Source organism: Cervus elaphus, chromosome 18, assembly GCF_910594005.1.
Source record: "Cervus elaphus chromosome 18, mCerEla1.1, whole genome shotgun sequence".
NCBI lineage: Eukaryota > Metazoa > Chordata > Mammalia > Artiodactyla > Cervidae > Cervus > Cervus elaphus.
Genome location: NC_057832.1, coordinates 108213205 through 108229430, shown reverse-complemented (window position 1 = coordinate 108229430; position 16226 = coordinate 108213205). Strand labels below are relative to the sequence as shown.

General features: G+C 46.0%; 1 protein-coding gene across 4 annotated transcripts in view; it reads left to right on the top strand.

Annotated features, from left to right (window-relative positions):
• Nucleotides 1-14821, top strand: part of ATP6V0A4 (ATPase H+ transporting V0 subunit a4) — a 67395-nt gene extending 52574 nt beyond the window's left edge. For all 4 annotated transcript variants that reach the window (XM_043873313.1, XM_043873312.1, XM_043873311.1 and 1 more), the window contains 6 exons: nucleotides 989-1205; nucleotides 2080-2181; nucleotides 8334-8444; nucleotides 10801-10918; nucleotides 12742-12913; nucleotides 14179-14821. In XM_043873313.1, coding sequence (XP_043729248.1) covers nucleotides 989-1205; nucleotides 2080-2181; nucleotides 8334-8444; nucleotides 10801-10918; nucleotides 12742-12913; nucleotides 14179-14272 — 814 coding nt within the window. In that variant the 3' untranslated portion in view covers nucleotides 14273-14821. The remainder of the gene's footprint in view (nucleotides 1-988; nucleotides 1206-2079; nucleotides 2182-8333; nucleotides 8445-10800; nucleotides 10919-12741; nucleotides 12914-14178) is intronic.
• Nucleotides 14822-16226: the final 1405 nt, after the last annotated feature.

The window sequence follows — 16226 nt, the reverse complement described above, 5'->3', positions numbered from 1 at the left end:
CTAGACACATGGTTCTACTTGAAAAATAAGAACTATTTAGTGAATAAGCGAATGACAGTGCCTTGGTACTACTGCCTGCCTGAAAGTGCTGTGAGAGTTACACGGGAGGTAAAACCAGGATAAAACCAGGAAGGACTTTCTGGGTGGACTGTGATTAGCATTGTGTGTCAGGCCAGCCTCAACTATCTCTCTCAATCCTGCTTTATCATGGGGTCTCCATTTTCCCTGCAATAGCTCTTATAATTAAAACGTCTTTCTGACGTTTTACCTGGGGGTCCCCCAGCTTAGTCTCGTGGGACTCTCTCTCTGTCTGAGAGCAGGAGCTGACAAGCATTCTGTGTGAAGAGCCAGGTGTAACTATTCTAGGCTTTGCAGGGTAGGTGGTCTCTGTCACTGCTGCTCAATTCCAGTGTTGTAGTGTGAATGAACACTGCCACAGACAGTACCTAAACAAATGAGTGTGACTGTGTTCCAGTCAAACTTAATTAAAACGGAAATTTGGATTTCCTGTAGTTTTCATGTGTCATAACATATTATTTTGCTTTCCCCCAAAACATTAAAAAATATAAAAACCAGGCTGTACAAAACTAGGTATGGGTGCAGTTTGACTCATGGGCTGTTGTTGGCCAACACCTGTCTTAGAGCATCCTTTTGAGAATAGCTGTCAAGCCTTGCGTCTGTATCCTTACGCCCTTGACTGTGTAGATATGAATTGGGTCTGCACAGGAAGCTGTGGCTGGGTCACCAGCTGTCTGTGTGAGCCTGTCCTTTGCCTCATGACTTTATCTTCTAGACCCTGGTTCTCTCTGACCCTTTTGTACAAAAGCACCTTTCTTTCTCATTTTTCCACCCATGCATCATTACTACTTGCCTGGAGAGAGGATGCAGGGTTCAAAAAAAAAAAACAACACTTGGTACTTTGAAGAGAATGGTGAGTGATTGGCATTCCTTCAATATTCTGTCTTGTATGTGTGTTTTCCACCCCCAGGTTCTTCAGAAACACTCTGAACATCATTCTGCAGTTCATCCCTGAGATGATTTTTATCCTGAGTCTTTTTGGATACCTGGTCTTCATGATCATCTTTAAATGGTGCTCCTTCAACGTCTTTGTGTCCCGGCGAGCCCCGAGCATCCTTATCCACTTCATCAACATGTTCCTATTTAACTACAAGGACCCTTCGAATGTACCTCTGTACCAACATCAGGTACTTCTGGGCTTTCTTTTTGTTTTAAGCATTTCGATTATGTCAAATCTCTCCTGCTCTTGGGTTTTGCAGAGAGTAAATTATCTGTAAGACTGAGCCATCTCAGCACCCAACGTGTTCGGTTCTTCAGATTTCAGAAGGCCCTGATTGAATGACTTGTCCACATGCTGAGGGCAGTGCTCTGAAGCAGCTCCAGTGGTTTCTGTTTGGGTAATGCACCTGAGGGGTTATAGCCATGGGGTTGAAAATTGGCTTGTACCTTGTCTGTGAAGAAAGAGAAAAATAATCCTTCAAATTGATTGGCTTGAAACTGTAAGTCTAAATAGTACCTTAAAATGGAATAATCTTTAATTATAAAAGTAAACTCTAGTTGTTGTTTAGTTGCTAAGTTGTGTTCAATTCTTTGAGACCCCATGGACCATAGCACGCCAAGCTCCTCTGTCCATGGGATTTCCCTGGTGGTCCAAAGGCTGGGTCTTTGCACTCCTGGTGCAAGAGGGCCCAGGTTCGATCCCTTGTCAGGGAGCTGGATCCCACATGCCACAGTCCAATAAATAAATATTTGGTGGGCTTCCCATGTAGTTCAGTGATAAAACAAAATCCTGCCAATGCAGGAGACACGCGTTTGATCCCTGTGCCTGCCGTGAGTGGACACCCCCCACCACCAGACTGATAGGTCTCTCTCTGCAGTGGGAATAGCCCACGATGGGAAGGCTAATGGGTCTACTGAAATGCTTCTGATCTCTCCAAATGAAGTGTGGTTGATCGTGTGTATTGATCATGTGTAGTTGATCCATATTGATCATTTGTATCATATAAAGTATGCTGTACAGTCACCTTGAAATGCTAAGAGCTTTCCATTTCGGTCTTACAGCAAGAAGTCCAGAGTTTCTTTGTTATCATGGCTTTGATCTCTGTGCCGTGGATGCTTCTGATTAAGCCGTTTATCCTTAGAGCCAACCATCGGAAATCCCAGGTAAGCACCATCCACTTCAGTTCCCTCACTGTGGGTAGGAATGCGGGTTCCCTGGAAATTTAAGCCAGGGGTTTAGAGATAATGCTGGGTTTACCAGGGCCTGAAGGGCCTGCTGAGGTGAGGGTGGTGAGGTAAGGGACTGGCCCACCCTAGGTATGCTTCCTTCTGTAGAGCTCAGCTTTTCTTTGGGGTCATCTCGTTTCCAGCATAATTATTGTTCAGCTGCTAAGTACTGTCTGACTCTGCGATCTCGTGGACTGCAGCACGCCAGGCCTCCCTGTCCCTCACTGTCTCCCAGAGTTTGCTCACACTCATGTCCATTGAGTCGATGATGCCATCCAACCATCTCATCCTCTGCCAGTCTCTTCTCCTTCTGCCTTCAGTCTTTCCCAGCATCAGGATCTTTTCCAATGAGTCAGCTTTTTGCATCACATGGCCAAAGTATTGAAGGTTTCAGCATCAGTCCTTCTAATGAATATTCAGGGTTGATTTCCTTTAGGATTGTCTGATTTGATCTCCTTGCTGTCCCTAGAACTTTCAAGAGTCTTCTCCAGCACCATAGTTAGAAAGCATCAATTCTTAGGCACTCTGCCTTCCTTATGGTCCAGTCTAATGGTCACATTTAAATCTTATGTGTTGCGAGCTGTGCTTGGGGTTTGTGTGGTGAGTCTAGGGTTGGTTAATAATCTCTAGGTGTCTGAATGTGATTTTCTTTTCAGTTAAAAATAAGTCTTACACTACAGGTTTACTGTGTACTGAACATTGTTTTTCATAAAGCTGTGGGCTTTTACTATGTTATGTTGGGCTTCCCAGGTGGTGCTAGTGGTAAAGAATCCGCCTGTCAATGCAGGAAGCATAATATGACAAGGGTTTGATCTGGGTCAGGAAGATCCTGGGGAGGAGGGCATGGCAACCTACTCCAGTATTTTTGCCTGGAGAATCCCATGGACAGAGGAGCCTGGTGGGCTGCAGTTCTTAGCGTCGCAAAAGTCGGACACGACTGAATCAACTTAGCATGCATCCACTATATTATGTTACAGATCGTGTGAGGAAACTAGAGGAGTAAACAAATTCAAATAAGTCCGTTCTTGTTTATTTGTGATTTTCACTCTATTTCTCAAACACCAGTTTCAGCCCACTTCCTCCTTTTGTCTGAATTTTTCCCAAGCCTCAGGTTTATTCAGGGGGTGATAAAGAATTTACTGTCGGCCTAAATCAAGTAGGAATAAGGAAGATCAACTGTCCAGGGAGCTTTTGAGTCTAGAAATGACACACAGGTGCTGTTTGAAATGATCAGTCTCTGCTTCCCTCTGATAGTGCAAAAGATTAAATGGGCTGTTCTGAGATCACATGTATTTTAAGTGGTTGTGAATATATTTAGATAAACCTTTTTTTCTAAACTCTGACCTGGCTGACCTTTGTGTCAGGGATCTAGATTGGATGAGGCTGAAGTTCAGGAGGTTGACCCCTAGGTGGCGCCCTCTTTCTAAATCACCTGCCCCTCCCACTCTTTCCTGCCAGCCTTGACTAGATCTAAAGCCTGTCTGAAATATAATTTATGTGGGATATAAACACATAGGAAGGCAAAGCAAAGAATACTTGTTTATTGTTTGGTTAATTGGTGAGAGACTAAAATGATGAAGGACAGCTGAGGTGGACCATTGTCCAAATAGGTGATTGGTGTTTGGAAGGAAGGTGGCAAATATCTTTTTTGCAGACATAAATGCAGCTGTTTTTCCTAGAAGCTCCACCTGCCCGTAATCCGAGGGCTGGGTTCCTACTGGCTGTCCAGAGCCCCTGGAATCTCAAACCATAGCTTGTCTTATTCTTTGCTCAGCAAAACTATTTAAATAGTGGTGGAACTCAAAGTGATGGATTTCTCCCTTCTCCCCACGGATGACTTGTACAATGGGGAAGGAAGTGGAGGTGTTTCTGTGGTCTGCCACCTTGGATGGTACCTCCTAGACTGGCTCGGGGGAACAGGAGCTCCCGAGGACTGCTCGGAGGTCTGTCTCCTTGGCCCTTGGAGTGTAGGGCTGTGGGTTGATTCCTTAGGCTGATTAGGTGGTCCTTTCTCATGTTAGAAACATTTCCTCCCACCTCCATTCATGAGATGATTCCATAATGGAATTATTTGGCCCCTTCCCAGTTCCCTCTAGGAAACCTTAAAGAGGCCCAATACATAGACATTGTGAACAGATTTGTTCTGATGGGCCTCAGGGGATGTGAGCAGAGGTCCCATTTCCTCAGGCTCCTTTGTATTACTATTATGCTGGGTCCCTGCAGAAAGCCAAGAAGAAACTATGGCAGAAAGTGAAGAAGTACTAAAGAGCCTTTTGAAAGTGAAAGAGGAGAGTGAAAAAGTTGGCTTAAAACTCAACATTCAGAAAACTGAGATCATGGCATCTGGTCCCATCACTTCATGGCAAATAGATGGGGAAACAGTGGAAACAGTGACAGACTTTATTTATTTTTGGGGGCTCCAAAATCACTGCAGATGGTGACTGCAGCCATGAAATTAAAAGACGTTTGCTCCTTGGAAGAAAAGTTATGACCAATCTAGACAGCATATTAAAAAGCAGAGACATTACTTTGCCAGTAAAGGTCTGTCTAGTCAAAGCTATGGTTTTTCCAGTGGTCATGTATGGATGTGAGAGTTGGACTATAAAGAAACCTGAGCACGGAAGAATTGATGCTTTTGAACTGCGGTGTTGGAGAAGACTCTTGAGAGTCCCTTGGACTGCAAGGAGATCCAACCAGTCCATCCTAAAGGAGATCAGTCCTGGGTGTTCATTGGAAGGACTGATGTTGAAGCTGAAACTCCAATACTTTGGCCACCTGATGTGAAGAACTGACTCATTGGAAAAGACCCTGATGCTGGGAAAGATAGAAGGCAGGAGGAGAAGAGGGTGACAGAGGATGAGATGGTTGGATGGCATCACCGACTCAATGGACATGAGTTTGAATAAACTCTGGGAGTTGGTGATGGACAGGGAGGCCTGGTGTGCTGCAGTCCACCAGGTTGCAAAGAATCGGACACAACTGAGCGACTGAACTGACTGACTACACATATACAAGTACACAACTGATAAGGGCACATATTAGTGACGTATCACAACATGAACACATTTGTGTGACCAGCACTCAGGTGGAGACTCAGAGCATCATCAGGCCCTGAAGCCCCTTTGTGCCTGCTTCCTGCCCCTCTTGCCCCAAGGTTGATCATTATCCTGATTTCTAACACTGTAGTTAGTTTTCCCTGTTCTTGAACTTTATTTAAATGGGATCATGCACTGTGCCTTCTTTTGAATCTTCCTTCATTCGATATTGTATTTGAGAGATTATATGTATATGATTGGCGTATAGTATTCCCTTGCATGGATGTACCACAATTTAGTTATCTATTCATGTATTGATAGTTGTTTTTCAGTTGCTCAGTGGTGTCCAACTCTTGCCACCCCATGGGCTGAAGCCCGCCAGCCTTCCCTGTCCTTCACCATCTCCCAGAGCGTGCTCAAACTCATGTCCATTGAGTTGGTGATGCCATCCAACCATCTCATCCTCTGTCACCCTCTTCTCCTCCTGCCTTCAATCTTTCCCAGCATCAGGGTCTTTTCCAGTGAGCCGGCTCTTCACATCAGGTGACCAAAGTATTGGAGCTTCAACTTTAGCATCAGTCCTTCCAATGAATATTCAGGATTGATATCCTTTAGGATTGACTGGTTTGATCTCCTTGCTGTCCAAGGGACTCGCAAGAGTCTTCTCCAGCACCACAATTTTCAAGCATCAAAGTATTGGTAGTGTTTTTGGCTTTTTTCCAGTGTTAGTAATTAATACATAGTGCTGCTGTCCACAACCTGTGTCTGTCTTTTTGCACCTGTGTTTTATGTGTTTTTATAAAGGTGCAAGTAGCTAATTTAAAATTAATTACTACTTTATTTCAGACAGCATCCAGCTCAGGCATTGTGAGATGTTTATTAGGGGGTGTAGAACAGCATATTTTGAATGGGAAAAAGAGTCAGTGAGATTTATCAAGTCCCCCAGATCACACTTCTACACAATTGTTTATGCTTACTTGAAACAATTTCAGGATATGTCCAGAGAAGGCTAGCATTTAGGGGATGGAAATGGAAAAATTTTCTTCCATTTCTTCTTTGATATTTTCTTCTTTAAGTTCACAGAGAGAGAAAATAGGATTTCAAGAAGACTAATGTTAACTTGAGTTCTTTTCCTCACCATGGGGCAAGGAAGCACAGGCCAAGGGAAAAGGCTGACCCAGAGCCCCCGCTTGATACCCGGCACCCTGGAATTCCTGTCCAGAGGGACTCAAGCCCACTTCTGGGTCATACAAAGGGCCAACCACACCACTGGGTACCGCTGACCCTGGTGTGGTCAAGGAGCAGCAGTTTGTGGGAGAGTGTGGGTGGGAAGTAGATGTCTGGGGTGGGAGTGCCCACACATGTGCCCACAAGGCCACGGTCCCTGTGCTGTGAGATGAAATCAGAGGTGAGAAGGGAAGGGCGACATGCCAGGGGCAGGGCCAGCTCGCCTGTGTGCCCTGGTCCTGGTGTGGGACGCTGAATTTGCACCTGGCTCTCCAAGCTCTTGTGAGAATTTATTTGCCAAGATAGAGGCCAGAATATACTTTGTTTGGGACTTTATTGGCTTGATTTATACCTAAAAATATTTAAACATGTATCATGTGGACTTTCATTTGTACCCTGGCCTAAAGGTCTGCAAATATTAGGTGCAGATGTGCAGAAGACAGAAAGCTAAAGATGCCTTCATGCCTAATTTGCAATACCCTACCTGTGAAACCATTCTAAGAACAACTTTGGCCATGGGACATTAAGTTTCAGGGTGACTTGAGTTCAATATTCTTTTCAGACTCAAGGATAAAATCAGGACAAATTGAATGGCAACTACGCCTAGATTTTTTTCCCCTTGAATTCTTTTCTTAGCTATTAAAAAAAATTATTATAAGTTTTTATTTTTATTTATTTTGGGCTGTACTGGGTCCTCATTGCTGCAGGGGCTTTACTCTAGCTGTGGAGAGCAGGCGCTACTGTCTAGTTGCAGTGCTTGGGCCTCTCATTATGGTGGCTTCTCGTGTGGAGACCAGGCTCTAGGCACACGGGCTTCAGTAGTTGCAACTCATGGTCTCAGTTGTAGCTCCTGGGCTCTAGAGCACAGGCTCAGTAGTTGTGGCACATGGGTTTAGTTGCTCCCTGGTAGGATCTTTCCGAATCAGGGATCGAACCCATATTTCCTGCATTGGCAGATGGATTCTTTACCACTGAGTCACCAGGGAAGCCTCTTAGCTCTTTTTATAAAGTAATGCTTTTATTTTAAAATGTGTGTCTGTGCTGGAAAAGTCATTGTCTAGTCCACCTGGGCTGTGTAACAAAATACCACATCCTGGGTGGCTAAAACAATAGCTATCCATTGCTCACAGTTCTGAAGGCTGTATGTCCACAACCAGGGTGTCAGTATCATCACCTTCTTGTGAGACCACTTTCCTGGTTCACTGCTGGCATCGTCTCTGTGTGCCCTTACCAGATGGAGCTAGGGGGCTCTCTGAAGCCTCTTTTATAAGGGCACTAATTCCATTCACAGGGATTCCACCCTCATGACCTAAGTGCCTTCCAAAGGTTCCACTTTCTAATAGTTTCATTTTTGGGGGTTAGGATTTTAACATCAACTTTGTGGGGGTCACAAGCATTCAGACAGTAGCACTCATTAATCCCTCCTGGTTAGATTTGCTTGTAGAAATCTGGCGTTTGGGTCACAAGACTGTTGGTGTATTGTAAAGAGCATGATTAATCTGGCACCTTCTGGAACACCATGGAGAAAAGTACATGCCCAGGATCAGACTGCCTACTGACTCTACTCTGCCACTAACTAGCCTTCACTAGCTGTCTAATCCCGTGGGTTCATTTCTTAACCTTTCTGTACCGTAGTTTACTTTTCTGTACAACGGGGGGATAATTGTGTTTACATAAAAAACATTGTTACAAAGCCTAAATGAGATAATGGAGAGTTTAGAACAGTACCTGGAACATAGCTAATAGTAAGTGAGCGCCTTTATTTTACAGAGAATGTTGGTAGTCCTAAAAGTGAATCTGACATTTCATGTTCTTGTTTGCTGATAGCTGCAGGCCTCCAGGATCCCAGAAGACACCACGGAGGACTCTGAAGGTGACAGCTCTGGTCACGGTGCTTCTGCAGGCGTCCACGGGGCTCAGGATGAGGACGATCAAGAGGTATTTAAGGGAGCTCCCTGGTGGCCTAGTGGTTAAGGTTTGGCGCCGTCTCTTCCATGACCTGGGTTTGATCCCTTGTCAGGGAACTGAGAGCCCAGAAGCTGTACAGTCAAAATATTAGGGGAAAAATGGCTTATTTAAAGAAAAGGTATTTGGGACTTGACACCCTATGAAGGCTTGCAGTTTGTACAGATTCTAGAGGTCAGTTCTAGCCAGGGAGGATGCTCACGTATTTAACAGCCAGTAGTATGTGGGCACCAGCCCATTAGATTGGACTTAAGCAGTAGAGCTGGGAGGGTTGGGAGGACCCTGCTGGTGGTGGCCTTGTCATCCCTAAGTCATGGGAAGTTGGGGAGATCCCAGGGAAGGGGGAGCACTTGAGTTTACAGCTACCTACCAACCAATCAGGGGGCATTTTTAAATTTTGCCCAGGTACTGCTCTGAGTACGAGGTGCATATCAGCTTCAAGTTTAGTAACATAGAAGCTCCTAAATGTTACCAAGGACCCCTTGGCTCGGAACTGTGCCGCTGGGAATCTGCTGGTTTATTTTCCCCATCAGTGCCCTCACTTAACTGCAGAGCCCAAATCTGGTCCCTTATCTTGAAGCAAGAGGTGGGTTATTAATCGCCAGTCCTCTGCCCCAATGTAAGCCAGAGCAGCTGCCATCGCTTGCTCCTGCCTCAACCCTGGCTTTCTCGACTTTGTTCACTTATCTTTGTGACATTGCCTCGCACATGAATTCCCAAATTGTGTTCTTCTCTCCTGCCTCCCTGTCCCTTTCTGTCCAAGGGCAGCCACTCCCCTCCTTGGGAATGTGCCATGTTTCCCCAGAGAAGGCAGCTGACTGTTTTTATCCCATGACTGAAGTCACCCACAGTCCTGAACCCCGGGTTGGGGGTTTTAACTGGAGCTGTCTTCTAATTCTGGAGTGGAAAGAGGGTTCCTGTGAGGCCTGAGAGATGCTATAAGTAGCTCCATTTGTGGTATTAATTACCTTTTAAAAAAGTATTCATTTGTACCAATGGATAGTCAGAATTACTGAAAAATTGGATCATGGAAAGTTTTCCCAACAAGATTCCAGATATAGAGAGTAACCCTTGTTAGTGGTGATTGATACTGGCAGGTCTTTGAGACCTGCTGGAATGTTTTAGAATCCAGCCCACACATCTTCTGACTCATCAAGCCCCAGCCTGTCTTGTACAACCTCCCTCAGCCATCTTCCTCGTTCGCCTCAGGATATATCCAGTCGGTGTGCCCCTGCCAGCTCCTCCATGAACCGGCTGCCCTTGTGGTGGCAACTCCAGGCTCTGCTGGACGGCTCTTTCCCGCAGTACAGTCGTACCTGGGTCTCCCAGGGCAAAGCACATACAGGCTCGACACGACTCAGCCACACCTCTCTCTGACTAAGGTTCATTCTTCACCAGACGTTCCTATGTTACTGTGACCCCTCTCCAGGTCTCCCCTCATGTCTGTCCTCACCAGCGATTAGCCCAGCTCCAGGTTAACATTTCCAGCACACATCTCCAGACTTCCAAGTCCACCCAACACTTCTGACACCAGCCACAAGTCTGGGGGTGGGGAGCCCTCAGATTCCCTCGGGTTGAGTCATTTGTAGACAGTTCACAAGACTCAGGAGAATGCTATACTTTCAATTGCAGTATCATTTACAGCCGAAGTCTGCACAATCCTCCAAAGAGGCACGTCAGCGGAACCTGACCCTGGAAGGTTCTGAATGCAGAGCTCCTGTGTCCTTAGGGACGCACGGCTCTCCTGGCGTTGACCTTGACATGCGGCTGTGTCACTGTGTTGCTTACTCAGGAAGCTCACGCCGCTTCTGTGTTTCATGTTTAATTGGGGTGTCATTATGGAGGCGTGACTGACCCAAGTGCAGTCCAGGTGGTTGCACTTACTCTCCAGCTCCCTCCCTGGAGTTGGGTTTGGGTCGATAACATGTGGCTCAAAGTCTCAAGTCTCTAACCACATGGTTGGTCTTTCAGGTGAGGCCAGATCCCACTTAAACTACCAAAGGCCTCTGTATAGATACCTCATTAGCAAAGACGATGAGGTGTGGTCCCAGGGACCAGTGCAGCTAGAATATAGACTTTTCTTTCACTTGGGAAATCTCAAGGGTTTTGAGACTGCCTCCCAGGAGCCAGGACTAAGCCAGACCTGTCTTTGGCTAAGGTTCATTTTTCACCAGACATTCCTATGTTACTGTGACTCTCTCTACCTATTTCCCCCTCATTCAACTAGAAATGTCTTCACAGCAGAGCCCAGGCCTTCTCCATGTATCATTTGTAACGTGTTCGCGTAGAAAGTACTTGATAGAGTAACATCAGAAATTCTGTCTTTCAGTTCAACTTTGGAGACATCTTTGTGCACCAGGCCATCCACACGATTGAGTACTGCCTGGGCTGCATTTCCAACACAGCCTCCTACCTCCGGCTTTGGGCCCTCAGTCTGGCACATGCACGTGAGTGAGTGGGCCGCTCAGCAGGGTGACCATCACACGTCCCTTCAGAAACAGATGCAATGTACTTGGAGGTGAAAGTGCCTTCTGGGTTGTTTCTAGTGTGCTTGCCAGAAGAGTGGCTCTTCTTTCAAAGTGTTGATAGAAGTGACTTTTTCTCAGTAGGTCTGGCTTTGTGTTGCTGAAATGGTTACCCTCTGTATCAGCTTCCTGTTGCTGCTGTAACAAATTATCACGAATGTAGCAGACGTGACTGGGTGACTAAGCATAGCACACAGCAGCTTGGAACACTGTGAAATTGACTATCTTACAGTTCTGGAGGGCCGAAGGCTTCAAAACAAGGTGTTGGCAACTCTGTCTTTTCTGGAAGCTCTTAGGAAGAATCTATTTCCTTGCCTTTCCTAGTTTCTACAGGCCACTTGTATTTGTTGGTAAAGATGCAAGCCCCAAGAATGACTTAAATCTGGAATCTTGACTCATGGACTTACTTTGTAAAATCACTCTTGATTTCTGCCCGCGTCTCCAGTCTTAACTCTTGGTGTTTCCCTCCGTGCCCCGACTGGCTCTCTGTTACGCCCACCCCCCTCCCCATTTCCTGTGCAGTGGCCAGGAGGAACTGCCCTGAGGCTCCTGAAGAGGCCACGCCATCTGGGCCCCCTGTGTGTTTGCCCTGCAGCTCCCTCGCCTGTAATATTCTTCCCTTCTTTAACCCTCTCCCCAGCCTGATGTCCCATTCCTCCTCCAGAACTCAGCATGGTTGGCACCTTTGATGGTGGTCCTCCTCCCTGGCCCCCAGTCTGGAAGGTGCCCTTCCCTAGGTTCTGGAGGTGCTCTGACCTAGTACAGATTGTAACCCTGTCTTGTTAGCCTGTCTTACTAGATTGTGAGCTCCTGAAAGGTAAGGACCCTGGCTTTTAACTCTGCATTCCCAGCCCTGGGCATCATGCCAAGAACAGAGAAGCCAGGCCAAAGTGTGTGCTAAATAAATAGAAACCAAAGCAGTGAAAATGAGCCTGGTTATTGATTTACAGCAGAAAAGCAGGTGCTCAGAGTTAGTGTGGTCTTGACTGCTTTGGCTGCTTGTTTTCTTGTACACACTCCTGTGATGATAGTATCTCCCTGGAAGGGGGAGTGAGAGGGCTCTTTGATGTCTCTTCTTATAAGGGGCACTGATACCATCATGAGGACCCTACCTTTGTGACCCCATCTAACCCTAATCATTTCTTTTTTTTTTTAAAGTTGTTTTTTGATGTTGACCATTTTTAAAGCCTTTATTAAATTTGTTACAACATTGCTTGTTTTATGTTTTGGTATTTTGGCTGCAAGGCATGTGGGATCTTAGTTCCTCAACCAGGGATCGAACCTTCGGCCCCGGCTTTGGGAGGCAAGGTCTTAACCACTGGGCAACCAGAGAGGTCCCCCTATTCAGTTCTTAAAGGTCCCATCTCCCAAGTAGCATCACTTGGGGGTTAGGGCTTTAATATATGAATTTGAATTCAGTACATATTAAATCATACTACATGTATTCTTTTGTGTTTCACTTCTTTGGCATTAGATGTTCCTTCATGTTACTGCCAGTAGCTATGATTTGCTCACTTTCACTGGTGAATAATGTGCCATCATATACTTGTCCTCTTGATGGAAACTCCTCCAAAACTGCTGTAGATGACCATAGGCAGGTAACCTAGGGTGCAGATGCCCACGTTCTCCACTGTGAGTGGAGTTGCTGAATTGTAGGGTATGCAGATCCAGGATTACTGTATGAGAGTAATCTGCATTTGCCCAATAAACCATGTGGTTGAGAGTGTTTCTCTTGTGTCTGGCAGAACTGTCTGAAGTGCTCTGGACAATGGTGATGAACATTGGCCTTCGCATACGAGGCTGGGGAGGACTCGTGGGGGTCTTCATCATTTTTGCTGTGTTTGCTGTTCTGACGGTAGCCATCCTTCTGATCATGGAGGGCCTCTCCGCTTTCCTGCATGCCCTGCGGCTACACTGGTATGAACTGCTTGTAGCGTAGATATGCTCTCGGGAAAGAGGGTGGATGGGAGGGAGGGCTAGCTGACTGGGTTCAAATCCTGACCTGTTGTGTGATGTTAGCAACTCCCATGCCTTTTTGGAACCTTAATTAAGTCCCTTCTTGGTGTGACATTAAATGATGTCTTATACACACACACACACACACACACACACACACACACACACTGACTGCTCTAAAAGGCATGTTAGTTCACATTCACTCCTTTGAAATGTTCATTTATTATTATAATTGGCTTCAAAATAAGGGACACCCCAACTATTGGTAAGATGACGGATTGGAAAGGCTCACAGAGGGAGATGCTGAGCGAATCTGGGCTCTCTGGCCCTTGTTGCTGAGTGTGGGAATTACACTAACAGAACAGGCAAATAGTTCTCAGAAAAGGGAAACTCAAGGAGGGTACCCCCCAGGAGGAAGGCTCTCACTGGAGGTCCTTGACATTCATAGATGTGTCCAGAGATGATTGGCCATCGCTGGACTGACGAATATGCAAACATTTGCTTAGGGTTCTGTTTCTCTCCCGGGTCTCTTTTCAGCCAAGAATTTTGGGTGTGTCGTCTATACTGAAGCATCAGGTTTCCCATATGTCTTGACCAGACTCTCCTTAGCTTCACTGAGGCTTCCTCCCTCCATCTTTGGCCATTGTTCGTAAAGAAAAGGTTTTCCATCTCACCTGTTGATTTGAGAGAATCATAGCCTTCCCTGCCCGAGGCTATACCATTATTTCTACCCATGTCATTAGAGAAATGAACTCTGCAACATAATAACACAGAAATGACCATTTATGGTATCCATTATGTAAGTTATAAAAGTGTAAGTCAAGACTCTGATGGTTCTGCAGTTATGTAAGCTCCACAGTTTAAGATCAGGATGAAAGCAAACCACCTTGTACAGCCTGGCGATGCGTTGTCTCGTGACCGTCTCCTCAGACAGTGCTGCCCAGAAAGGACTTCCCTGGGGGTTGGGGGTCTAGGGGAGGTTATGCTGTGGTCCCTGAGGTCACTAGTGAAAGCCTGGAGAAAATGGGGGGCAGAGAAGAAGGTGTCAGGGGGAGGCAAGAGAAGGATTTGAAAATAAACCCCCCAAACCTCAGGATTCCTATGATGACTGCCAGGGGTGCCTTCATCACCTGGTGCTTGATTTTACAATCTCTCCACTTCTCCCTTCTGGCTGCCAGCCTCTCATTTCTGTGTTCAATTCCTCTTCTCCTTGCCCCCAACAACAGGGTGGAGTTCCAAAACAAGTTCTACACCGGGGCTGGTTACAAGTTCTCTCCATTCTCCTTCAAACAAATCCTGGATGGGACAGCTGAGGAGTAGCTGCACGTCTGGAGGCTGTGGCCACCTCGTCTGCTGGCCACCTCCTTCCTGTTCCAGTGTCCGTGCCAGTGAAAGAAGTTTCGTCTTGTCTTTAAAGTCAGCCTGCGCACGGCCATCAATGGAATGATTGTTCTCACTGACTGGAGGCAGGAAGCCCTGTATTATTTATCTGTAAGCCCTTGGATTTGATATGACTTCACCATGTCATAGAGAAACTACATGGGCAAGTCATTTCAACCTGGGGCCTTATTGTCAAATACAAAAATGATTGCGATGAGGGGAGTGGGAGTGCCAAACTCATGTTTTCATGTGATTAAATTTTTGGGCCATTCACTCTTTCTTTAAGATTTTTTTTAAAGAAAAGTATTCTGTAAAATTTAGTACTGATAAGGATAGGCCAAAACTAAACAATAGAGTTATACAAATAGGGAAGGATTATGTTTTTTTATTCCTCATTTCCTCCTTCCTCAAACACCTTCTTTCCCTTGTCTGGGGTTAAGCTTTACAGGATTAGGAACTTTCTCATGAATTTTCACTCCAGGTGAGGAAGAACAGATAATATTCTCTGCTGAGAGGGAGGGCTGGCCCCAGTGTGGCTCTCTGAATCGTTAAATCCGGTGGAATGAAGTGTGACAACCTTCAGCAGTGATTTTGTTTATTCTCAATGCACATTATGCTGGGGTAACTGGGGAGAGGGATCATAGGCTTCAGCAGGTTCTAGAAAATGGCTTGCAGGGAAGGAGATGGCCGGGCAGCCTATCCTGATGCTTTCTGGGTCAGTCGGCCCCAGAGTCATTTCTTAGGCACCCACATTGGCAAACTTCCAAGAGCCAGGTGTAGAATAATATGTGTTCTGTCAGCTAGTCTGAAGGGCCTTTATCCAGGTTCATTACCATCTTTACGGTAACTGTGGGGTTCTCAGGTAACTCAGTGGTAAAGAATCCACCTGTGAATGCAGCAGATACAGGAGATGTGGGTTTGACCCCTGGATTGGGAAGATCTACTGGAGAAAATGCCAAAACACTCCAGTATTCTTGCTTAGAGAATCCCATGGACAGAGGAGCCTTGAGGGCTACAGTGCACGGGGTCACAAAGAGTCAGAAACGACCGAGCCAGACTCTATGGGTAGAATTAAGTGTCATTAACACTGGTGTCATGCTTTATAGTTTATAGAGCACTTTTATGTAGGATCTAACTCATAATCAGATTGCAGAGGATCTGACCAAATGCAAAACCGTCTTTTGGATAGATCTTTTTTTTTTTTTAAGCTCCCATCAGCCTCTCTGCACTGTGGGGTTGACTGGTGCTCGTGGAAGTGTCCATGTTACCTTCCACGTCAAGTGTCATGGCTTGTCCAGCACAATTTAAGGCACAGTTAGGTGCTCCACAAGTATTACTTTAGTGATTAAAACAGGCTGGGCCCAGGAATAATAGTTGGAGTCAGAAGATGTATATCTGAGTTCCCACTCTGGTGGAACATCAGGTGTGCCCTTGGGCAGGAAATGGAGGTGTTCCTGTCATTGCCAAACTGTGAATGGCACTCTCCACCCCTGTGGGTTGGGGAGGGAGGTGCAGTCACAGAGCACCAGGTATGGACAAGGTGTTCGGCCAGTGGCACTGGTGGGAGGAAAGGACAGACTAAAGCTGGGTGTGGTGGCAATTGTAAGTCCATAAATGCCCATGCTGCCAAGGTCACCAGATGGTTTCAAGCTTCTCAGTTCATCACTGCCCTTCTCAATGGCTATCTAAAAATATGTGATGCTTAGGTGAATCGCAGTCTTTTGCCCTGTAATTCTAAACAGTGATGACTGTGAGGACAGGCGTGAAGGAGCAAAGCTGTCCCTTCTGCCCCTTGCCTGGACCCCTGCTCTTTCAGAAATTCCCAGTCTCCCTGCGATCGACATAGCAGTTTCCTCCAAGGATTGGCAGTCTCTTTCTTTCTCAATGAGAGATG